This window comes from Pseudophryne corroboree, chromosome 9 (assembly GCF_028390025.1).
Source record: "Pseudophryne corroboree isolate aPseCor3 chromosome 9, aPseCor3.hap2, whole genome shotgun sequence".
Classification (NCBI taxonomy): domain Eukaryota; kingdom Metazoa; phylum Chordata; class Amphibia; order Anura; family Myobatrachidae; genus Pseudophryne; species Pseudophryne corroboree.
Genome location: NC_086452.1, coordinates 455251366 through 455276844, shown reverse-complemented (window position 1 = coordinate 455276844; position 25479 = coordinate 455251366). Strand labels below are relative to the sequence as shown.

Genomic DNA, 25479 nt, shown 5'->3' with positions numbered 1-25479 from the left:
CCAATGATAGAAACCAGAATGTGATGAAAATGCGATTATACGGTCCGTTTCTTTCACCTGTTTTTCTGCTTTTCTCCCAGATACAAAGACCCCCTTGGACGAGGAAGCTGACGAGACGAGATGTATACAGACAACAGACAAGCACCAAAGAAGAAGATTTGACAACTTTAAATATGGACACTTGATGAACTTTGCCATGGATCCCCAGTTTCCCTAGTATCTTTAAACTCACGCTAGCCCAACATTTTTGTAAATCTGATGGCTCAGACAAAGCTATTTGCTCATGCCTAAGGAGCAACACAGCGCAAAGAAGACGACTCTCAACAGATACCGAACACAACCTCAACGACAGATGTACATTTCCCTGACATAGAATATCATTGCATTTTCCATAAGTGTTCTTTATCTTCATCTCTACAACCCTCAGGTAATAACACACATAGACGATAGGGAATACAGGCACAGATATCAGCAACCACATACCTCCCCCATTCATGTATCACCAATTAAAATGTGCATCCCCATTTTGTTACAACCACAGCCGAAATGAGCTCGGTAGAGTTTGACAGCCCATCCACAGACCCTTAGTACGGGATAAGAAGGAATTCAAATGTATACTTCGCAATACCTCGAAGCTTGATGTACAACACGTACGGCACGATGATACATGACCCCCCAAACATGGATTCATACACACATGCTTCTGCTATCTCACTAGGTCATACCCTCTTCACACCTTCTCCTCTCTCCTCCCTTACCCAACCATTGAAATGTATTAACCCCTGACATATATTTTTCTCTTTTTGAAATGTTTTAGGAAGTGGCAGTTATTGGTGACTGCCAAAGGGTGGACTGTCAAAGTCAAAAATATTACATAGAGAGACCATATAAACTGCACACATATAAGTCGCTATACTTGCAAATATGCGCAGCGAGCACAGCAATATATGGAAACACACGCATTTGCTCGGACATGGCACAGAGATGGATTCGGCACTTGTTTCATACAGTACATGGTTATAATAATGAACAGCACCAGACACCAAGGAGATTTAGAATTGGCTAATGAATTAATGTCATGGATGTGTATCATTCGAACCGAACCAGATAAACACATCATGTTTGGTATTGAAGCAAGCAGAATCAGGTGTGGGTTAGTTTGAGGCCTGTTGTGTTGTTGTGGGACATTGCAGCGGATAGATATGATTATATGTATAAAAGCTAAGATCATATTGTTAGAATAATGGATGCTCAAGACAACCTTTTACTAAGTTTTCAGGGCTGAACCTGATTAGCATATACAAAGAGAATGGTGACTCAATACAAAGGAGAAAGAAAGACCCCTCCCCCAGGTACTGGTCAAACAGGAAGGTAGTGGTCAGGTGTGGCCTCAGAGAACAGATGTAATGTAGCTACACTCACAGACACACACACAGCTTCCTGGCACCAAGCAGCATGGCGGCTGAATCCCCAGGACATCTTCCAAACTAAAGGCTAAGTATATAATCACATGGCTATAGAAGGAAATATAGACATATTGCTTTCTGGTTTAAATAGGATATTGTAACTTGGCTGTGATGATTGTTGGGTGTTAGTGTTGGTGCCCTGTGGAATCTGTGATGGTAGCTGGGATCTTGTTAATCATAAATACCACCATGCAGTACTTTTGAATATGTGCTGGTAGCAATGGCAGGCTGATACTTGTGAGTACCTGGTGGTCTGGTCTTGTGATAACTCATATGCTCTGGTTATTGAGATACTGAAGTTGTTTGGGATGTGAAATTATGAGATGGTTCTAGGAAGTTGGATTACATCGTGAAAGGTGTTTTAGATGGTTTGGAATTGTAAAATCAGAACATATGCATTGTTTTGAGGCTTGGACATTTTGGAAGAAAATGGAGTCTTGTGTTTTCTGCTATGTGATTGTGGTTTAGTATAGAGTGCCATGTGTTTGGACCTGCAAATCTAAAATGGCTGCTGCTGGATGTCTTCCCCTCCCCCTTTCAGCCATGTGGTGTGGTCTTTGGAATCAAGTGGAGGTTTCTCAAAATGGAGTCTAGCTTCCATCCCATGCTGTATTCAGCATTGACTAACTGCGCAGCGATTGTCTCTCACATGTGTAGTTTTATCTGCAACCATGTTGTCTCTTATTTAATGTTATCATGAGCCATTTCTCTCTATCTCTCTCTTCTTCTCTTCCCCTTCCATTTTCCCATAAATAGTAATTGTATTGTATTGTATTTCTTGTGTAGTTATCTGGTTAGGTAGTCTCTGTTATATTGTAGTGTATCATTTGTACTGTTATCCCCTTTTACAAGTATATTAGATATAATACAGTTAATAGGCTTTGGAACCTAAACCAGTATCTGTGTATTTTCTATAGTGTTAAGTGTTCACTTGAGCGTCGGTGACGCTCAAGCAGCTTTGTAGGTAGTCAGGTTACACAAGGTTGCATTTACACCCTGTACTCACATTAAGGTATTCAGTGTATTTCATTGGTATAAGGTTTTAACATAAAGGTATAGCGTTGTGAGCGTCTGCGCCGCTGGTGACCTCCTCGTGGTCTCGAGCGTATGCTACGCCATAGCGAATCATTCCCCTAGACATAGCCAATAACGTGTCCTGTGATCACTGGGCCGTGAGCGAACGTGACGCTTGAGCGTCTCGCCTACGGCTGAGCGATCGCTACGCAGATAGCGTACCATTACGGTACTTCTTGAGCAAACAGCGTACAGTGTTCTTAGCTTCATAAAGGGTTGTTTATACGACAAGGAATTTAGCATTGTCAGTGCCTGCACTGCTGTGTGTTACATTGTCTTCTCTCAGTGCCTGCAGTGCTGTGTGTTACATTGCCCCCTCTAAGTGTCTGCAGTGCTGTGTGTTACATTGCCCTCTCTCAGTGCCTGCAGTGCTGTGTGTTACATTGCCCTCTCTCAGTGCCTGCAGTGCTATGTGTTACCCTGTCCTCTCTCAGTGCCTGCAGTGCTGTGTGTTACTCTGTCCAGTCTCAGTGCCTGCAGTGCTGTGTGTTACACTGTCCTCTCTCAGTGCCTGCAGTGCTGTGTGTTACACTGTCCCCTCTCAGTGCCTGCAGTGCTGTATGTTACATTGTCCTCTCTCAGTGCCTGCAGTGCTGTGTGTTACACTGTCCCCTCTTAGTGCCTGCAGTGCTGTATGTTACATTGCCCTCTCTCAGTGCCTGCAGTGCTGTGTGTTACACGGTCCTCTCTCAGTGCCTGCAGTGCTGTGTGTTACACTCTCCCCTCTCATTGCCTGCAGTGCTGTGTGTTACCCTGTCTTCTCTCAGTGCCTGCAGTGCTGTGTGTTACCCTGTCCTCTCTCAGTGCCTGCAGTGCTGTGTGTTACCCTGTCCTCTCTCAGTGCCTGCAGTGCTGTGTGTTACCCTGTCCTCTCTCAGTGCCTGCAGTGCTGTGTGTTACCCTGTCCTCTCTCAGTGCCTGCAGTGCTGTGTGTTACACTGTCCCCTCTCAGTGCCTGCAGTGCTGTGTGTTACACTGTCCCCTCTCAGTGCCTGCAGTGCTGTGTGTTACCCTGTCCTCTCTCAGTGCCTGCAGTGCTGTGTGTTACACTGTCCCCTCTCAGTGCCTGCAGTGCTGTGTGTTACACTGTCCCCTCTCAGTGCCTGCAGTGCTGTGTGTTACCCTGTCCTCTCTCAGTGCCTGCAGTGCTGTGTTACCCTGTCCTCTCTCAGTGCCTGCAGTGCTGTGTGTTACCCTGTCCTCTCTCAGTGCCTGCAGTGCTGTGTGTTACCCTGTCCTCTCTCAGTGCCTGCAGTGCTGTGTTACGCTGTGTTTTGTGTAATATGTTTTTGCCGTTTATTTCACCTGTGTATTACCTTGTGACCTATTGTTGGTCTGTGCTCCTAACAATGTCTAACCCAGTCCTGCACTCAGCTGCACTCACCATACGAGGACGCAGAGAAGATGAAGTGCTGTCTGCAGTTGATGCAGACGTTTCCCAGGTTGTTGAGGAATGGATTGTTAGTGGAACATCTGTAACACATGGGGACCAGCTCCTGCAGGAATAAGGGGGAGACAGAGACGGTTACACACTGGATGCACTGCTTAGCACCATAGAAAGTACTGACAGACCCAGCTCCGTACAGCTCTTACCCTCCCTGTAACTTACACAGCTGGAGCCTCCACAATACATTACAATGTGATGGAGCACACATGTACCCTACGGTTAGGAGGAAGGCGCTGCACAAGTATAGTGCTGGGATCTATTCCTGCACTGCTGACTATACTAATACAGCAACCAATGATAATGTCTTCTTATACCAGCTTGTGCCATTGTGTTCCTTCTCCTACCATTACTCAGGACAACTGCATAACATGAAAGCTGGTATCCCCGAGATCCCAACACTGCAATCCGCCCAACTTCCTCCATCTAGTACCTCTGCAATATTCCTTCATCACAATCTCTACCAGTTCCATGGCACTAGAACTGTTTAGAGCAATGCTCCAAATGGAATGCGCTTCCTCTAAGACTTCCACGCCAACGCCAGATTAGGCGCTCACTGTTCCTTCTGACACACCGGCATCCTGCCAAACGCGCCACTGATGTCAAACCATGAACATTTTGTTTAACTGGGCCCATAAGGAATGTGTATACATGATCCCTCTGGCAGGGTCAGATGACCATTTACAAAGCTGCAGGGAACGGTGACGCGAGGAAGCGCCCAAGCTGGCAGATCAGTGAAGGGGGATCGCTTCCCATCCCGCCACAGTAAGGCGGCTGCCACAGCACCACTGCAGTGTTCCGGAATCACAGAGGAACAGCATTTTTGGGTTACTTTGTGGTTATGCCAGCTGAGTGTTTTCTCATTTTATAAAGTTCCAGCTTCCTTTGCAGTTCTAAAACACTTGTCTGGCAGTGGCCACGGATTGCTGGGTTGTTACCTGTGTAATGTATCTCAGGAACGATAGCGGTGTGAAGACGCTTTGTACTTCTTTATATTTCCATATCGCCAACGCGTTTCTCTATGTTGGTGATGATACAATGTCCCGCTATCTGCTCTCTATCAGATATTACAGCGATTTGCTTGTTACTAGGCTGCTTTTATCTTAACAGTACTCTATCCTCACCAATCCAAGTTCCAGGTCTCATACAGCCACAAGTCCCAGGGTGCCCAGCTCTGCTCAAAATTAAATGTTGGTCAACGACGGCGATTATGTGAACTACAAATCCCAGCACAACCATTGCCGTCAGGGCCACAGAGCCCCAGATTGCCTTATGATGTCCTACATGGCCTAACACACTGTACCGCATGTTTTGTTGCTGTAATGGCCACTTGAGATTATAGAGCTATTTATTAGAGGACGGAAACCTGTATATAAATCAGACTTGGCAGCCGGCAGTGACAGTGATGCTGCAACGCTATATGTAACGTTACTACAAGACACGGCTGTCCTGCCAATATTCCAGGGCTTTTTATGACCTTGGAAAGCCTGTGTGTAATTCCTCGGCAGCTGGGAGCACTTAGCAGAACCAGATGTGCACTTCTGAGGGGGGAATTAACCCCCTCCCTGCTGCAGCATAATTAGATAATGATTTATTTGAGGTGTGCTCCAGATCCCCAGCAGTTTATTTTGCTAACTGAGGCCCAGATGACAGTGTTTATGTTAGCATTAAACAAGACTTCCAACCTAATAAAACCTGGGAGCGCGCAGTTCCGCTGCGTAGGAATCACGCTCACTCTGATTTTAATTAAACAGATAGATGGTTATATAGTGGGAGTCATGTATAAGCGGAGATGGAAATATGGGAGGTGCAGGGTTAATGTTGTTACTCCCAGTACAACAATGGAACGCTGAAACGTTTGCACCGTTACATCTGTTGTTATGGAAACGCTGATACAATAGTAAGACGGTGTTGATTGTGGGAGGAGCAAATTATAATGAGCTGATCTGGATAAGACATGTGAGCATAGAATTGAATGCAGGGTGTCCACAATAACGTATCGGATCCTGTGTAACAATGCAAACCCAACGGGATGGGAAGAATTGTGAGAGGGAATATTACAAGGAGTGCAGAGTTTGCTGATTGGGAAGTGTTCTTGATTTGGTGGGTTTATGCATAGGCTTACCGTACTATACCTTTAAAAACCGGGACGATAGGGCATATCCATGCTAATATATAATGCTTCTGGTTGAGCACATAAGAATACTCTGCCCCCTTGTGGCGAAATGAGAGAAACTGGGTAGCCAGTGTCATGTTCGGTGGTATGGCCTGCAGGAACAATCAGACTTCCCTCAGTGTCTATAGGGTGTGCAGCCTCTGTTGCTGTATCCCCCAGCACACGAGATCCCATTCCCTATACCTAACAAGGGCTACAAAGCAGCCTGTACACAATTCAGGTATACTTATTTTCCACCTAAGTCCCGGGTCTGACCCGGGATATGGAACAGCGTTCCAAAGTCCGAGACATACCCCTTTTCCACTGCAGTGCCTATTGGGGTTATTCCTGGATTGGCACTGTTCCCACTGCAACACGTGTGCAGTGCCGTCACTCACTGATGACATCATGGGTCGATGCGCATTCACGTAAAATAACTCAGGGTTTTTAAGTCCGTGGAAACGGTGTATTATAATAGGCCATCGTCACATATCAATGTGATTTGCTTACAAACAGGAAAACGAATCAGGCCCTAAGTGAGATAATTCAATATATATAACAGTGCAATCTATAGTATCACTAGGGACCAGCGGAATCACTAGGAAGTAGAGATCTCATTGAGGCATGTGGCACTGTGTGACTCATACCTCTGCCTCCGAGTGGGTATTCTGCATTCTCTTCTTGGCCATACACTGGCTGCCTGAGGCTGTGTGTCACCACGTGGTCGTTTGCACCCTAATTGTGGCAAATGGTATCATATCGGGTCACTTACCTCGCTGTCGTGGAAAGGCTTAGACCGGATGGTGACCATGCCCAGCTCAATAGACTCCTGGAATTTGCTGGGTATCCGGAGGCCCTGGAGCCTCTCGTACACGTGTCGGGCCAGTTTATAAGCGCCCAGCGCCTTGCTCTGTTTCGCCAATGTATATAAAGTGTTCCTGATGTTGTGTGTTAAGCATATAAAGTACAGAGTACCTGGACTATACTATATTATGCAGTGTAATACTTACAGTAGTCGCAAGTCTGCCAGATGGGGATCCAAACCCTAAACCATTACTACAGTTCTGATCTCATGGGCCTTTTACTGATGGTGCCCTCCGGTTAGCCCGGCCTAGCACTTCCCCGGTGGTCAGCCGTAGTAGAAGGATACACTTTGGAAATGCCCAGCGGACTCTCCTTGTTCAGGCTGTGCAGCAGAAATCTGGCGATATTAAATAGCGCCTCTGGCAAGTGAGAGCTGAACGGTTCGTCCTGAAATGAAATTACAGTCAGGAGGATGATGGCGCTTTAGAGTCTACAAAGCAAATGATATTGGGGTATATTTACACAATTCTAAAGAATGAAGGGGACTGTAAATAGCGCTACATTTATTAATGTACAATTGTCAAATACAGTTATGCTGGGTATACACGGCAGCTGATCAGGGTAGCCGCTCCCGATCATCCGTCCTGTATGTCCTCAGTGTGACCTTCCTTCAGCTGCCTGCAAGCACGATACACATGGCATACTGGGAAGACCAGTTGGAAAATAAGAATTTACTTACCGATAATTCTATTTCTCGTAGTCCGTAGTGGATGCTGGGAACTCCGTAAGGAACATGGGGAATAGCGGCTCCGCAGGAGACTGGGCACAAAAGTAAAGCTTTAGGACTACCTGGTGTGCACTGGCTCCTCCCCCCATGACCCTCCTCCAAGCCTCAGTTAGGATACTGTGCCCGGACGAGCGTACACAATAAGGAAGGATTTATGAATCCCGGGTAAGACTCATACCGGCCACACCAATCACACCGTACAACTTGTGATCTGAACCCAGTTAACAGCATGATAACAGAGGAGCCTCTGGATAGATGGCTCACAACAACAATAACCCGATTTAGTTAACAATAACTATGTACAAGTATTGCAGACAATCCGCACTTGGGATGGGCGCCCAGCATCCACTACGGACTACGAGAAATAGAATTATCGGTAAGTAAATTCTTATTTTCTCTGACGTCCTAGTGGATGCTGGGAACTCCGTAAGGACCATGGGGATTATACCAAAGCTCCCAAACGGGCGGGAGAGTGCGGATGACTCTGCAGCACCGAATGAGAGAACTCCAGGTCCTCCTCAGCCAGGGTATCAAATTTGTAGAATTTTGCAAACGTGTTTGCCCCTGACCAAGTAGCTGCTCAGCAAAGTTGTAAAGCCGAGACCCCTCGGGCAGCCGCCCAAGATGAGCCCACCTTCCTTGTGGAGTGGGCATTTACAGATTTTGGCTGTGGCAGGCCTGCCACAGAATGTGCAAGCTGAATTGTACTACAAATCCAACGAGCAATAGTCTGCTTAGAAGCAGGAGCACCCAGCTTGTTGGGTGCATACAGGATAAACAGCGAGTCAGATTTTCTGACTCCAGCCGTCCTGGAAACGTATATTTTCAGGGCCCTGACAACGTCCAGCAACTTGGAGTCCTCCAAGTCCCTAGTAGCCGCAGGTACCACAATAGGCTGGTTCAGGTGAAACGCTGAAACCACCTTAGGGAGAAATTGAGGACGAGTCCTCAATTCTGCCCTGTCCGTATGAAAAATCAGGTAAGGGCTTTTATAAGATAAAGCCGCCAATTCTGACACGCGCATGGCCGAAGCCAGTGCCAACAGCATGACCACTTTCCATGTGAGATATTTCAAATCCACAGATTTAAGCGGTTCAAACCAATGTGATTTTAGGAACCCCAAAACTACATTGAGATCCCAAGGTGCCACTGGAGGCACAAAAGGAGGCTGTATATGCAGCACCCCCTTGACAAACGTCTGAACTTCAGGAACTGAAGCCAGTTCTTTCTGGAAGAAAATCGACAGGGCCGAAATCTGAACCTTAATGGATCCTAATTTTAGGCCCATAGACACTCCTGTTTGCAGGAAATGCAGAAATCGACCCAGTTGAAATTCCTCCGTTGGGGCCTTCCTGGCCTCGCACCACATTTTCGCCAAATGCGGTGATAATGCTTTGCGGTCACATCCTTCCTGGCTTTGATCAGGGTAGGAATGACTATTTCCGGAATGCCTTTTTCCTTCAGGATCCGGCGTTCAACCGCCATGCCGTCAAACGCAGCCGCGGTAAGTCTTAGAACAGACAGGGTCCTTGCTGGAGCAGGTCCCTTCTTAGAGGTAGAGGCCACGGGTCCTCTGTGAGCATCTCTTGAAGTTCCGGGTACCAAGTCCTTCTTGGCCAATCCGGAGCCACGAGTATAGTTCTTACTCCTCTCCGTCTTATAATTCTCAGTACCTTGGGTATGAGAGGCAGAGGAGGGAACACATACACTGACTGGTACACCCACGGTGTTACCAGAGCGTCCACAGCTATTGCCTGAGGGTCCCTTGACCTGGCGCAATACCTGTCCAGTTTTTTGTTGAGGCGGGACGCCATCATGTCCACCTTTGGTTTTTTCCAACGGTTTACAATCATGTGGAAGACTTCTGGGTGAAGTCCCCACTCTCCCGGGTGGAGGTCGTGCCTGCTGAGGAAGTCTGCTTCCCAGTTGTCCACTCCCGGAATGAACACTGCTGACAGTGCTATCACATGACTTTCCGCCCAGCGAAGAATCCTTGCAGCTTCTGCCATTACCCTCCAGCTTCTTGTGCCGCCCTGTCTGTTCACGTGGGCGACTGCCGTGATGTTGTCCGACTGGATCAGCACCGGCTGACCTTGAAGCAGAGGTCTTGCTTGGCTTAGGGCATTGTAAATGGCCCTTAGCTCCAGGATATTTATGTGAAGTGATGTCTCCAGGCTTGACCACAAGCCCTGGAAATTTCTTCCCTGTGTGACTGCTCCCCAGCTTCGCAGGCTGGCATCCGTGGTCACCAGGACCCAGTCCTGAATGCCGAATCTGCGGCCCTCTAGAAGATGAGCACTCTGCAACCACCACAGGAGAGACACCCTTGTCTTTGGTGACAGGGTTATCCGCCGATGCATCTGAAGATGCGATCCGGACCATTTGTCCAGCAGGTCCCACTGGAAAGTTCTTGCGTGGAATCTGCCGAATGGGATTGCTTCGTAGGAAGCCACCATTTTTCCCAGGACCCTTGTGCATTGATGCACTGACACTTGGCCTGGTTTTAGGAGGTTTCTGACTAGTTCGGATAACTCCCTGCCTTTCTCCTCCGGGAGAAACACCTTTTTCTGGACTGTGTCCAGGATCATCCCTAGGAATAGAAGACGTGTCGTCGGGATCAGCTGCGATTTTGGGAATATTGAGAATCCAACCGTGCTGCCGCAACACTACTTGAGATAGTGCTACCCCGACTACCAACTGTTCCCTGGATCTTGCCCTTATCAGGAGATCGTCCAAGTAAGGGATAACTAAAACTCCCTTCCTTCGAAGGAGTATCATCATTTCGGCCATTACTTTGGTAAAGACCCGGCGTGCCGTGGACAAACCAAACGGCAGCGTCTGAAACTGATAGTGACAGTTCTGTACCACAAACCTGAGGTACCCTTGGTGAGAAGGGTAAATTGGGACATGGAGGTAAGCATCCTTGATGTCCAAAGACACCATATAATCCCCTTCTTCCAAGTTCGCAATCACCGCTCTGAGTGACTCCATCTTGAATTTGAACCTTTGTATGTAAGTGTTCAAGGATTTCAGATTTAAAATAGGTCTCACCGAGCCGTCCGGCTTCGGTACCACAAACAGCGTGGAATAATACCCCTTTCCCTGTTGCAGGAGGGGTACCTTGATTATCACCTGTTGGGAATACAGCTTGTGAATGGCTTCCAATACCGCCTCCCTGTCGGAGGGAGACGTCGGTAAAGCAGACTTTAGGAAACGGCGAGGGGGAGACGTCTCGAATTCCAATTTGTACCCCTGAGATACCACCTGAAGGATCCAGGGGTCCACCTGTAAGTGAGCCCACTGCACGCTGAAATTCTTGAGACGAGCCCCCACCGTGCCTGAGTCCGCTAGTAAAGCCCCAGCGTCATGCTGAGGACTTGGCAGAAACGGGAGAGGGCTTCTGTTCCTGGGAACTGGCTGTTTGCTGCAGCCTTTTTCCTCTCCCTCTGCCACGGGGCAGAAAAGAGGAGCCTTTTGCCCGCTTGCCCTTATGGGGCCGAAAGGACTGCGCCTGATAATACGGCGTCTTCTTATGGTGAGAGGCTACCTGGGTAAAAATGTGGATTTCCCAGCAGTTGCCGTGGCCACCAGGTCTGATAGACCTACCCCAAATAACTCCTCCCCTTTATAATAAGAATTTACTTACCGATAATTCTATTTCTCATAGTCCGTAGTGGATGCTGGGACTCCGTCAGGACCATGGGGGATAGCGGGCTCCGCAGGAGACAGGGCACATCTAAAAAAGCTTTTAGGTCACATGGTGCGTACTGGCTCCTCCCCCTATGACCCTCCTCCAAGCCTCAGTTAGGTACTGTGCCCGGACGAGCGTACACAATAAGGAAGGATCTTGAATCCCGGGTAAGACTCATACCAGCCACACCAATCACACCGTACAACTTGTGATCTGAACCCAGTTAACAGTATGATAACACAAACGAAGTAGCCTCTGAACAGATGGCTCACAACAACAGTAATAACCCGATTTTTGTAACAATAACTATGTACAAGCATTGCAGACAATCCGCACTTGGGATGGGCGCCCAGCATCCACTACGGACTATGAGAAATAGAATTATCGGTAAGTAAATTCTTATTTTCTCTAACGTCCTAGTGGATGCTGGGACTCCGTCAGGACCATGGGGATTATACCAAAGCTCCCAAACGGGCGGGAGAGTGCGGATGACTCTGCAGCACCGAATGAGAGAACTCCAGGTCCTCTTTAGCCAGAGTATCAAATTTGTAAAATTTTACAAACGTGTTCTCCCCTGACCACGTAGCTGCTCGGCAAAGTTGTAATGCCGAGACTCCTCGGGCAGCCGCCCAGGATGAGCCCACTTTCCTTGTGGAATGGGCCTTTACAGATTTAGGCTGTGGCAGGCCTGCCACAGAATGTGCAAGTTGGATTGTACTACATATCCAACGTGCAATCGTCTGTTTAGACGCAGGAGCACCCAACTTGTTGGGTGCATACAATGTAAACAACGAGTCAGATTTTCTGACTCCAGCTGTCCTTGAAATATATATTTTTAATGCTCTGACAACGTCCAGTAACTTGGAGTCCTCCAAGTCGCTAGTAGCCGCAGGCACCACAATAGGCTGGTTCAAGTGAAATGCCGAAACCACCTTAGGGAGAAATTGAGGACGTGTCCTCAATTCTGCCCTGTCCGAATGGAATATCAGATATGGGCTTTTGTATGACAAAGCTGCCAACTCCGAAACTCTCCTGGCTGAAGCCAGGGCCAACAGCATGGTTACCTTCCATGTAAGGTATTTTAAATCTACCGATTTTAAAGGCTCAAACCAATGAGATTTGAGAAAATTTAGAACCACGTTCAAATCCCACGGTGCCACTGGAGGCACTATTGGGGGTTGTATATGTAGTACACCTTTGACAAAAGTTTGTACTTCAGGCACTGACGCCAATTCCTTCTGGAAGAAAATTGATAAGGCCCAAATTTGAACTTTAATGGACCCCAATTTGAGGCCCATAGACAATCCTGCTTGCAGGAAATGTAAGAATCGACCCAATTGAAATTCTTCCGTTGGAGCCTTCTTGGCCTCACACCACGCAACATATTTTCTCCAAATGCGGTGATAATGTTGTGCGGTCACTTCTTTCCTGGCTTTAATTAAAGTAGGAATAACTTCCTCAGGAATGCCCTTCTCTTTTAGAATCCGGCGTTCAACCGCCATGCCGTCAAACGCAGCCGCGGTAAGTCTTGGAACATACAAGGTCCCTGCTGAAGCAGATCCCTTCTTAGAGGTAGAGGCCACGGATCCTCCGTGAGCATCTCTTGAAGTTCCGGATACCAAGTTCTTCTTGGCCAGTCCGGAGCTACCAGTATTGTTCTTACTCCTCTTTTCCGTATAATTCTCAGTACCTTTGGTATGAGAGGCAGAGGAGGGAACACATACACTGACTGGTACACCCACGGTGTTACCAGAGCGTCCACAGCTATTGCCTGAGGGTCTCTTGACCTGGCGCAATACCTGTCCAATTTTTTGTTGAGGCGAGACGCCATCATGTCCACCTTTGGTTTTTCCCAACGGTTCACAATCATGTGGAAAACTTCTGGATGAAGTCCCCACTCTCCCGGGTGAAGGTCGTGTCTGCTGAGGAAATCTGCTTCCCAGTTGTCCACTCCCGGGATGAACACTGCTGACAGTGCTACGACATGATTCTCCGCCCAGCGCAGAATCCTTGCAGCTTCTGCCATTGCACTCCTGCTTCTCGTGCCGCCTTGTCGGTTTACGTGGGCGACTGCCGTGATGTTGTCGGACTGGATCAACACCGGCTGACCCTGAAGCAGCGATTTTGCCAGGCTTAGAGCATTGTAGATCGCTCTTAGCTCCAGTATATTTATGTGAAGAGACGTCTCCAGGTTTGACCACACGCCCTGGAAGTTTCTTCCCTTTGTGACTGCTCCCCAACCTCGTAGGCTGGCATCCGTAGTCACCAGGACCCAGTCCTGTATGCCGAATCTGCGGCCCACTAACAGATGGGCAGTCTGCAACCACCACAGGAGAGACAACCTTGTTCTCGGTGACAGTGTTATCCGCTGATGCATGTGCAGATGCGATCCGGACCATTTGTCCAGCAGATCCCACTGAAATGTTCGTGCATGGAATCTGCCGAATGGAATCGCTTCGTACGAAGCCACCATCTTTCCCAGGACTCTTGTGCATTGATGTACTGACACAGTTCCTGGTTTTAGGAGGTTCTTGACAAGTTCGGATAACTCCCTTGCTTTCTCTTCCGGGAGAAATACCTTTTTCTGAACCGTGTCCAGAATCATGCCCAGGAACAGCAGATGTGTTGTCGGGGTCAATTGAGATTTTGGAAGATTTAGAATCCACCCGTGTTGCTGAAGCACTACTTGTGTTAGCGCTACACCGACTTCCAGCTGTTCTCTGGACTTTGCCCTTATCAGGAGATCGTCCAAGTAAGGGATAATTAATACGCCTTTTCTTCGTAGAAGAACCATCATTTCGGTCATTACCTTGGTAAAGACCCGAGGGGCCGTGGACAACACAAACGGCAGCGTTTGAAACTGATAATGACAGTCTTGTATCACGAACCTGAGATACCCTTGGTGTGAGGGGTGAATCGGGACATGTAGATAAGCATCTTTTATGTCCAAGGACACCATGAAGTCTCCTTCTTCCAGATTCGCTATCACTGCTCTGAGTGACTCCATCTTGAACTTGAATTTCTTTATGTACAGGTTCAAGGATTTCAGATTTAGAATAGGCCTTACCGAACCGTCCGGTTTCGGTACCACAAATAGTGTGGAATAATACCCCTTTCCCTGTTGTAGGAGGGGTACCTTGACTATCACCTGCTGAGAATACAGCTTGTGAATGGCTTCCAAAACCGACGTCCTTTCTGAGGGAGACGTTGGTAAAGCAGACTTTAGGAACCGGCGAGGGGGAGACCTTTCGAACTCCAGCATGTAACCCTGAGATACTATCTGCAGGACCCACGGGTCCACTTGTGAGTGAACCCATTGATTGCTGAAAATCTTGAGTCGACCCCCCACCGTTCCTGAGTCCGCTTGTAAAGCCCCAGCGTCATGCTGATGGCTTTGTAGAAGCCGGGGCGGGCTTCTGTTCCTGGGCAGGGGCTGCTTGCTGCCCTTTCTTACCCTTTCCTCTGCCTCGCGGCAGATAAGACTGTCCTTTTGGTCGCTTTTTATAGGAGCGAAAGGACTGCGGCTGAAAAGACGGTGTCTTTTTCTGTTGGGAGGGGGTCTGAGGTAAAAAAGTGGATTTGCCGGCAGTTGCCGTGGCCACCAGGTCCGAAAGACCGACCCCAAACAATTCCTCTCCTTTATATGGCAATACTTCCATATGCCTCTTGGAATCCGCATCACCTGACCACTGTCGCGTCCATAAACTTCTTCTGGCAGATATGGACATCGCGCTTACTCTTGATGCTAGAGTACAAACATCCCTCTGAGCATCTCGCATATAAAGGAAAGCATCCTTTAATTGCTCTAGAGTCAATAAAATACTGTCCCTATCCAGGGTATCAATATTTTCAGTCAGAGAATCCAACCACACTACCCCAGCACTGCACATCCAGGCTGAGGCTATTGCCGGTCGCAGTATAACACCAGTATGTGTGTATATACTCTTCAGTGTAGTTTCCAGCCTCCTATCTGCTGGATCCTTGAGGGCGGCCGTATCAGGAGACGGCAACGCCACTTGCTTTGATAAACGTGTGAGCGCCTTATCCACCCTAGGGGGTGTTTCCCAGCGCGCCCTAACCTCTGGTGGGAAAGGGTATAATGCCAATAACTTCTTGGAAATTAGCAGTTTTCTATCGGGGTTAACCCACGCTTCATCACACACGTCATTCAATTCCTCTGATTCTGGAAAAAATACAGGTAGTTTTTTCACCCCCCACATAATACCCCTTTTTGAGGTACCAGCAGTATCAGAGATCTGCAAAGCCTCCTTCATTGCCGTGATCATATAACGTGTGGCCCTATTGGAAAATACGTTTGTTTCTTCACCGTCGACACTAGATTCATCTGTGTCGGTACCCGTGTCGACTGACTGAGGTAAAGGACGTTTTACAGCCCCTGACGGTGTCTGAGACGCCTGAACCGGTACTAACTGGTTTGCCGGGCGTCTTATTTCGTCAACTGACTTTTGTAATGTGCTGACATTATCACGTAATTCCATAACTAAAGCCATCCATTCCGGTGTCGACTCCCTAGGGGGTGACATTACCATCATCGGCAATTGCTCTGCCTCCACACCAACATCGTCCTCATACATGTCGACACACACGTACCGACACACAGCAGCCACACAGGGAATGCTCTAATCGAAGACAGGACCCCCTAGCCCTTTGGGGAGACAGAGGGAGAGTTTGCCAGCACACACCAAAAACGCTATAAATGTATATAAACAACCCTAGAAGGTGTTGTTTACTATATATGCGCTCTTAATATATAAATATCGCCAATTTATGCCCCCCCTTCTCTTTGTTACCCTGTTTCTGTAGTGCAGTGCAGGGGAGAGACCTGGGAGCCTTCCTCACCAGCGGAGCTGAGCAGGAAAATGGCGCTGAGTGCTGAGGAGAATAAGCTCCGCCCCTTTTTCGGCGGGCTTTTCCCCGGTTTTTAAGAAACTGGCCTGGGTTAAAATACATACATATAGCCTTAATGGCTATATGTGATGTATTTATTTTGCCACTAAAGGTAATTATATTGCTGCCCAGGGCGCCCCCAGCAGCGCCCTGCACCCTCCGTGACTGAGTCAGTGAGCCGTGTGACAACAATGGCGCACAGCTGCCGTGCTGTGCGCTACCTTCAAGAAGACTGAGGAGTCTTCTGCCGCCTGCTTTCCGGACCTCCGTTCTGCCGTCTCTTCAGCGTCTGTAAGGGGGATCGGCGGCGCGGCTCCGGGACGAACCCCAGGCTGACCTGTGTTCCGACTCCCTCTGGAGCTAAGTGTCCAGTAGCCTAAGACTCCAATCCATCCTGCACGCAGGTGAGTTGGAAATCTCTCCCCTAAGTCCCTCGATGCAGTGATCCTGTTGCCAGCAGGAATCACTGAGATTGAAACCTAAAAAAAAACTTTTCTAAACAGCTCTTTAGGAGAGCCACCTAGATTGCACCCTCTCGGACGGGCACAAAAACCTAACTGAGGCTTGGAGGAGGGTCATAGGGGGAGGAGCCAGTACGCACCATGTGACCTAAAAGCTTTTTTAGATGTGCCCTGTCTCCTGCGGAGCCCGCTATCCCCCATGGTCCTGACGGAGTCCCAGCATCCACTAGGACGTTAGAGAAAAGGCAATACTTCCATATGCCTTTTGGAATCAGCATCACCTGACCACTGCCTCGTCCATAACCCTCTTCTGGCAGAAATGGACAGCGCACTTACTCTTGATGCCAGTCGGCAAATATCCCTCCGTGCATCACGCATATATAGAAATGCATCTTTCAAATGCTCTATAGTCAGTAATATACTGTCCCTATCTAGGGTATCAATATTGTCAGTCAGGGAATCCGACCAAGCCACCCCAGCACTGCACATCCAGGCTGAGGCGATTGCTGGTCGCAGTATAACACCCGTGTGAGTGTATATACATTTTAGGATATTCTCCTGCTTTCTGTCAGCAGGTTCCCTAAGGGCGGCCGTATCAGGAGACGGTAGTGCCACCTGTTTAGACAAATGTGTGAGCGCTTTATCCACCCTAGGGGGTGTTTCCCAACGTGCCCTATCCTCTGGCGGGAAGGGGTATGATGCTAATAACCTTTTAGGAATTATCAGTTTTTTATCGGGGAAACCCACGCTTCATCACACACTTCATTTAATTCCTCAGATGCAGGAAAAACTACAGGCAGTTTTTTTCTCACCAAACATAATACCCTTTTTAGTGGTACTTGTATTATCAGAAATATGTAAAACATTTTTCATAGCCTCAATCATGTAACGTGTGGCCCTACTGGAAGTCACATTCGTCTCTTCATCGTCGACACTGGAGTCAGTATCCGTGTCGGCGTCTGTATCTGCCATCTGAGGTAACGGGCGTTTTAGAGCCCCTGATGGCTTTTGAGACGCCTGGACAGGCACAGGCTGAGTAGCCGGCTGTCTCATGTCATCAACTGTCTTTTGTAAAGAGCTGACACTGTCACGTAATTCCTTCCATAAGCTCAGCCACTCAGGTGACGACTCCCTAGGGGGTGACATCTCCATTACAGGCAATTGCTCCGCCTCCACACCATTTTCCTCCTCATACATGTCAACACAATCGTACCGACACACAGCACACACACAGGGAATGCTCTGATAGAGGACAGGACCCCACTAGCCCTTTGGGGAGACAGAGGGAGAGTATGCCAGCACACACCAGAGCGCTATATATATATATATACAGGGATAACCTTATAGAAGTGTTTTTCCCCTTATAGCTGCTGTTTTATTTATACTGCGCCTAATTAGTGCCCCCCTCTCTTTTTTAACCCTTTCTGTAGTGTAGTAACTGCAGGGGAGAGCCAGGGAGCTTCCCTCCAACGGAGCTGTGAGGGAAAATGGCGCCAGTGTGCTGAGGAGATAGGCTCCGCCCCTTTTTCGCAGACTTTTCTCCTGCTTTTTTATGGATTCTGGCAGGGGTTAAAATACATCCATATAGCCCTGGGGGTTATATGTGATGTATTTTTGCCAGCCAAGGTGTTTTTATTGCTGCTCAGGGCGCCCCCCCCAGCGCCCTGCACCCATCAGTGACCGCAGTGTGAGGTGTGCACGAGGAGCAATGGCGCACAGCTGCAGTGCTGTGCGCTACCTTGGTGAAGGCTGATGTCTTCTGCCGCCGATTTTCCGGACCTCTTCTTGCTTCTGGCTCTGTAAGGGGGCCGGCGGCGCGGCTATGGGACCGGACTCCGAGGCTGGGCCTGTGTTCGGTCCCTCTGGAGCTAATGGTGTCCAGTAGCCAAGAAGCCCAAGCTGGCTGCAAGCAGGCAGGTTCGCTTCTTCTCCCCTTAGTCCCTCGCTGCAGTGAGCCTGTTGCCAGCAGGTCTCACTGAAAATATAAAAACTAAAACTAAACTTTCACTAAGAAACTCAGGAGAGCCTCCTAGAATGCACCCTTCTCGGCCGGGCACAAAAATCTAACGGAGGCTTGGAGGAGGGTCATAGGGGGAGGAGCCAGTGCATACCAGGTAGTCCTAAAGCTTTACTTTTGTGCCCAGTCTCCTTCGGAGCCGCTATTCCCCATGGTCCTTACGGAGTTCCCAGCATCCACTAGGACGTCAGAGAAAGTGTATTACATGAGTATGGCATACTGGGAAGACCAGTTGGAAAGTGTATTACATGAGTATGGCATACTGGGAAGACCTGCAGGAAAGTGTACTACATGAGTATGGCATACTGGGAAGACCTGCAGGAAAGTGTATTACATGAGTACGGCATACTGGGAAGACCTGCAGGAAAGTGTACTACATGAGTACGGCATACTGGGAAGACCTGCAGGAAAGTGTACTACATGAGTATGGCATACTGGGAAGACCTGTTGGATATGAAGGGGGTTATGTGGAGTTGAACGCTTTGCTCCATGTCGCCATCATCATGGTACACTTACGCCAGGCTATAGTCGGTGTAAATGATACGCCTGGTATCCAGCAGTTCCGCTGACACATCCTCAATGAACTCTGCCTACATGAGAGCGCCGTGCTACGGCATACTTGCCTACCTGACCCTCTCCATGAGGGAGAAAATGCTCTGTTCCTGGACTTTCCTGGTAATGTATGATTGCCATCACCTGTGGTGAGCTAGTTAATTGATAAGAAAGGTGTTTCACTACAGGTGATGGCAATCATACATTACCAGGAAAGTCCAGGAACAGAGCATTTTCTCCCTCATGGAGAGGGTCAGGTAGGCAAGTATGTGCTACGGCCTGGATTACCCCTACTTGCGTTACGCCCCGCTCCAAAGCATGCGCAATAGAGAATCCCACAGGCTATGCTCCGCAAGCAGGCCGATGTTCTGCTCTGCGTCATGCATAAACCAGTCTGCCACATTCCCACAGTCACAAAGTGACACTGCAGGGCGTGGGTAGTTTGTGGGGTTTACAACTTTTTTTGTTAAAAGTGTGTTTCCACCTGGGGGGTTGTTTGTATAGCCCCCCCTCCTCCTTTATGTACTTGTATGTTATTCAAAATGTCATTAGTAGCCAATAGGATAATATGTTCGGAGACGGCACACAGGTATTAGTCAGTGACTAACCACGTGCACACTCTGAAAGGTTTTTGGGGAAGAGGGTGACACCAGCTACATCATACCTCCCAACATGACCCTCTCCAAGAGGGACACAAAGCTCTGCTTCTGGACTTTTCTCTTAATGTATGATTGCCGGCACCTGTTTTGAACAGGTAATGGATAAGAAAGGTGATACAGCACAGGTGGTGGCAATCATATATTAAGAGGGAAGTCCAGGAGCAGAGCATTCTGTTCCTCCTGGAGAGGGTCATGTTGGGAGGTATGGGTACATGGATATAGTCCTCAGTCTAAATCAGTGGTTCCCACACTCGGAACTCAAGACCAGTTCTGGTTTTCCAGGTCACCTAGCAGGTGCACAGGTGTATTCATTACTCCTTTTCAAGATCCACAGGTGGAGCTAATTATCTCACTTGTGATTCTGTGAGGGGACCAGGAAAACGGGAACTCTTGGGGGTCCTTAAGGACACAGTTTGTGAGCCATTTGGCTAAACAGTCTCTGAGAGAACTATTTATGGGTCGGTAGATTACAGGGTATACTGAGGGAATGCCGACACGTTACCAGTACAGTACAGACATAACCAGCCACTCACTGTGTATCTCTGGACGGAGTGGTAGGCATGGTACAGCTGCGCCAGATGCTGGAAGTAGTGGAACTTCTGTAACATGACATCCTGTTTCTGCTCATTTTCTGTAGGAAGGAATCAACACACTGACTCATTAACACAACACAAAGCTTCCTGTAAAAGCCGGAGATACTGGTGTCATCCACATCAGCCGTGAAGCTGAAAGATGCACAACTATAGCTTCACTTGGATGGACCTCGGGGAATTATTTCTGAGATCTCAATGGAGTCAGTGTGCACTCCGGCCTGGTTCCTCGTCGCACGCATGTTGGTCACTTCTCACGTGTGCTGGAATTAAATTACTGGGTAGCTACCGGGTTCTTGCATGTAGAATACATTTACCATGGGTGTGTACACGGAGTTGCGGCCTTTGTGCATTCCCAGGTTTCAGTTGGATCTCCTGCACCAAGGTTGGGGATGGTGGAAACGCGGATGATAGTGAAGGTGGCTGCTATCAGAAACAGAGGGCTGGGGATAGTCACATAGATGCACCTCACAATAGTGGCGGATGCTCCCATAGGATCACATAACGGTGTCCGGACTCCAGGTCAACAACAAAAAGGTCGACACATCTTAGGTCGACGCCAACTGGTCGACATGGACAAAAGGTTGGCATGGACAAAAGGTCAACAGGAACAAGGTCGACATGAGTTTTTCACATTTTTTTTCTTCTTCGGAACCTTTTCATACTTAACAATCCATGTGGACTACGATAGGAACGGTAATCATGCGAGGGGACGCGGTGCACTAATTGGGGTTCCCGGTCAGTCTACGAAGAAAACGACACCCAAAAAAACATAAAAAACGTGTGTCGACTTTTTCCATGCCGACCTTGTTCCTGTCGACTTTTTCCATGCCGACCTTGTTCCTGTCGACCTTTTGTCCATGCCGACCTAATGTGTGTCAACCTTTTTGTTGTCGACCCAGAGTCCCAGACCCCACAGAACGCTGGCAGAATCACGACCACATTTCTTGTGACTCAGAATCAGGCCCCTGTATGCCAAATTAATGTAACTTCATATTTAACTGAATAGCCTATTACACATAACTCACTGCTGCTCACATACTCAGATACTTTTATTGTCCAATCTGTCTGTTTAATTGGGTGGTCTTCAGTATGCCGACTGACGGGATCCCGGCGCACAGTATACCGGCGCCGGGATCCCAACAGCCGGCATACCGACACTTATTCTCCCTCGTGGGGGTCCACGACCCCCCCTGGAGGGAGAATAAAATAGTGTGGCCACCGTGCCCGTAGCGTAGCGAGCCCGCAAGGGGTTCATTTGCGCTCGCCACACTGTCGGTAAGCCGGCGGTCGGGCTCCCGGCGCCGGTATGCTGGTCGCCGGGAGCCCGACCGCCGGCATATCCTAGCGAACCCGTTTAATTATGTGGGTAACATATGACCAGAAATGTGCAAACTGCATCACATTCACACACATCAATGATTCCTGACCGCATACTGTACATGTATTAGCATCTCAACCTCACAACTAGCAGAACTCTGGGGGGACAGCCTGCCACCGGCAGAACACTGAGGGGACAGCCTGCCACCGGCAGAACTCTGGGTCATGCTACGTACACTAAAACGGACTGACTTATGATGACATTGCCCAGAAATTACCAGGTCAAAGATTGGCAGCCTGAATGAGACAAGGACAGACAAGGAATACGACTCACCTTGTGCAATATCCAGGCACTGCATGGAGAGCATCCAGTAATAATAGGCAGCGTCATTAAACCTGCTCTCCACCACGGCATTATGGGTAAGCTGCTCCAGCACCCGGACCGCCTCATCCTGGTGGCCAGCTTTGTGGAAGGCTAGGACAGGAGAGGTGACGGTCAGAGTTGTGCAGGACACCAGGGAATTATTGCACAGTTACACCTCCAAGATCAGTCATCTCCATTATTTAATGTGTAATAATAGAAAAACTAAATATCAGCGGCATTATATAACATTTACTGACCCTTCTGGGCTTCCTCAAAGCGGTCATTCTCTGCCAGCCACTGCGCATAGGGAACGTACACCTCGTCCTTATATTCCGGGTATTTCTCAGCCAGAGCAAAGGCCTGAGCAACGAGAGGAAGGATTAGCAGCAGAAACATTTCCATCTTCCTGTCCTACTAGGGATGCAGCACCGCAGCTACTGTATGTGACATCACTACATAGCGTTACTGCGCTGAGTGCGGCATTCACGTGTCTCACCGTGTCACATGGGGCAGGCCCACACTGGTACTGGCATCCATCAGACTGGTAAAGCCTTTCTGGCACTTATAGTACCTGCCCCGTATCATTAAATAAGCCTTGTATCATGCAATTAAGTCATGTTACAGTAATTGGACTTTACATAAAATAAGAATTTACTTACCGATAATTCTATTTCTCGGAGTCCGTAGTGGATGCTGGGGTTCCTGAAAGGACCATGGGGAATAGCGGCTCCGCAGGAGACAGGGCACAAAAGTAAAGCTTTCCGATCAGGTGGTGTGCACTGGCTCCTCCCCCTATGACCCTCCTCCAAGCCAGTTAGGTACTGTGCCCGGACGAGCGTACACAATAAGGGAGGAATTTTGAATCCCGGGTAAGACTCATACCAGCCACACCAATCACACCGTACAACTTGTGATCTAAACCCAGTTAACAGTATGATAACAGCGGAGCCTCTGAAAAGATGGCTCACAACAATAATAACCCGATTTTTGTAACTATGTACAAGTATTGCAGATAATCCGCACTTGGGATGGGCGCCCAGCATCCACTACGGACTCCGAGAAATAGAATTATCGGTAAGTAAATTCTTATTTTCTCTATCGTCCTAGTGGATGCTGGGGTTCCTGAAAGGACCATGGGGATTATACCAAAGCTCCCAAACGGGCGGGAGAGTGCGGATGACTCTGCAGCACCGAATGAGAGAACTCCAGGTCCTCCTTAGCCAGGGTATCAAATTTGTAGAATTTAGCAAACGTGTTTGCCCCTGACCAAGTAGCTGCTCGGCAAAGTTGTAAAGCCGAGACCCCTCGGGCAGCCGCCCAAGATGAGCCCACCTTCCTTGTGGAATGGGCATTTACATATTTTGGCTGTGGCAGGCCTGCCACAGAATGTGCAAGCTGAATTGTATTACACATCCAACTAGCAATAGTCTGCTTAGAAGCAAGAGCACCCAGTTTGTTGGGTGCATACAGGATAACAGCAAGTCAGTTTTCCTGACTCCAGCCGTCCTGGAACATATTTTCAGGGCCCTGACAACATCTAGCAACTTGGAGTCCTCCAAGTCCCTAGTAGGTGCAAGGCACCACAATAAGCTGGTTCAGGTGAAACACTGACACCACCTTAGGGAGAGAACTGGGGACGAGTCCGCAGCTCTGCCCTGTCCGAATGGACAAACAGATATGGGCTTTTTTGAGAAAAAACCACCAATTTGACACTCGCCTGGTCCAGGCCAGGGCCAAGAGCATGGTCACTTTTCATGTGAGATGCTTCAAATCCACAGATTTGACTGGTTTTAAACCAATGTGATTTGAGGAATCCCAGAACTACGTTGAGATCCCACAGTGCCACTGGAGGCACAAAAGGGGGTTGTATATGCAATACTCCCTTGACAAAACTTCTGGACTTCAGGAACTGAAGCCAATTCTTTCTGGAAGAAAATCGACAGGGCCGAAATTTGAACCTTAATGGACCCCAATTTGAGGCCCATAGACACTCCTGTTTGCAGGAAATGCAGGAAACGACCGAGTTGAAATTTCTTTGTGGGGCCTTCCTGGCCTCACACCACGCAACATATTTTCGCCACATGTGGTGATAATGTTGTGCGGTCACCTCCTTTCTGGCTTTGACCAGGGTAGGAATGACCTCTTCCGGAATGCCTTTTTCCCTTAGGATCCGGCTTTCCACCGCCATGCCGACAAACGCAGCTGCGGTAAGTCTTGGAACAGACATGGTACTTGCTGAAGCAAGTCCCTTCTTAGCGGCAGAGGCCATAAGACCTCTGTAAGCATCTCTTGAAGTTCCGGGTACCAAGTCCTTCTTGGCCAATCCGGAGCCATGAGTATAGTTCTTACTCCTCTACGTCTTATAATTCTCAGCACCTTAGGTATGAGAAGCAGAGGAGGGAACACATACACCGACTGGTACACCCACGGTGTTACCAGAACGTCCACAGCTAATGCCTGAGGGTCTCTTGACCTGGCGCAATACCTGTCCCGTTTTTTGTTCAGACGGGACGCCATCATGTCCACCTTTGGTATTTCCCAACGGTTTACAATCATGTGGAAAAAACTTCCCGATGAAGTTTCCACTCTCCCGGGTGGAGGTCGTGCCTGCTGAGGAAGTCTGCTTCCCAGTTTCCATTCCCGGGATGAAACACTGCTGACAGTGCTATCACATGATTTTCCGCCCAGCGAAAAGTCCTTGCAGTTTTTGCCATTGCCCTCCTGCTTCTTGTGTCGCCCTGTCTGTTTACGTGGGCGACTGCCGTGATGTTTTTCCCACTGGATCAATACCGGCTGACCTTGAAGCAGAGGTCTTGCTAAGCTTAGAGCATTATAAATTTACCCTTAGCTCCAGTATATTTATGTGGAGAAAAGTCTCCAGACTTGATCACACTCCCTGGAAATTTTTTCCTTGTGTGACTGCTCCCCAGCCTCTCGGGCTGGGCTCCGTGGTCACCAGCATCCAATCCTGAATGCCGAATCTGCGGCCCTCTAGAAGATGAGCACTCTATAACCACCACAGGAGAGACACCCTTGTCCTTGGATATAGGGTTATCCGCTGATGCATCTGAAGATGCGATCCGGACCATTTGTCCAGCAGATCCCACTGAAAAGTTCTTGCGTGAAATCTGCCGAATGGAATTGCTTCGTAGGAAGCCACCATTTTTACCAGGACCCTTGTGCAATG

General features: G+C 48.5%; 1 protein-coding gene across 2 annotated transcripts in view; it reads right to left on the bottom strand.

Moving 5' to 3' along the window:
- The window catches only part of IFT122 (intraflagellar transport 122), a 141540-nt gene that overhangs the window by 47225 nt on the left and 68836 nt on the right, over positions 1–25479 (bottom strand). For both annotated transcript variants that reach the window (XM_063941220.1, XM_063941219.1), the window contains 6 exons: positions 22550–22652; positions 22263–22403; positions 20552–20649; positions 7290–7390; positions 6912–7077; positions 3925–4036 (listed from right to left, as the gene is read on the bottom strand). In XM_063941220.1, coding sequence (XP_063797290.1) covers positions 3925–4036; positions 6912–7077; positions 7290–7390; positions 20552–20649; positions 22263–22403; positions 22550–22652 — 721 coding nt within the window. The remainder of the gene's footprint in view (positions 1–3924; positions 4037–6911; positions 7078–7289; positions 7391–20551; positions 20650–22262; positions 22404–22549; positions 22653–25479) is intronic.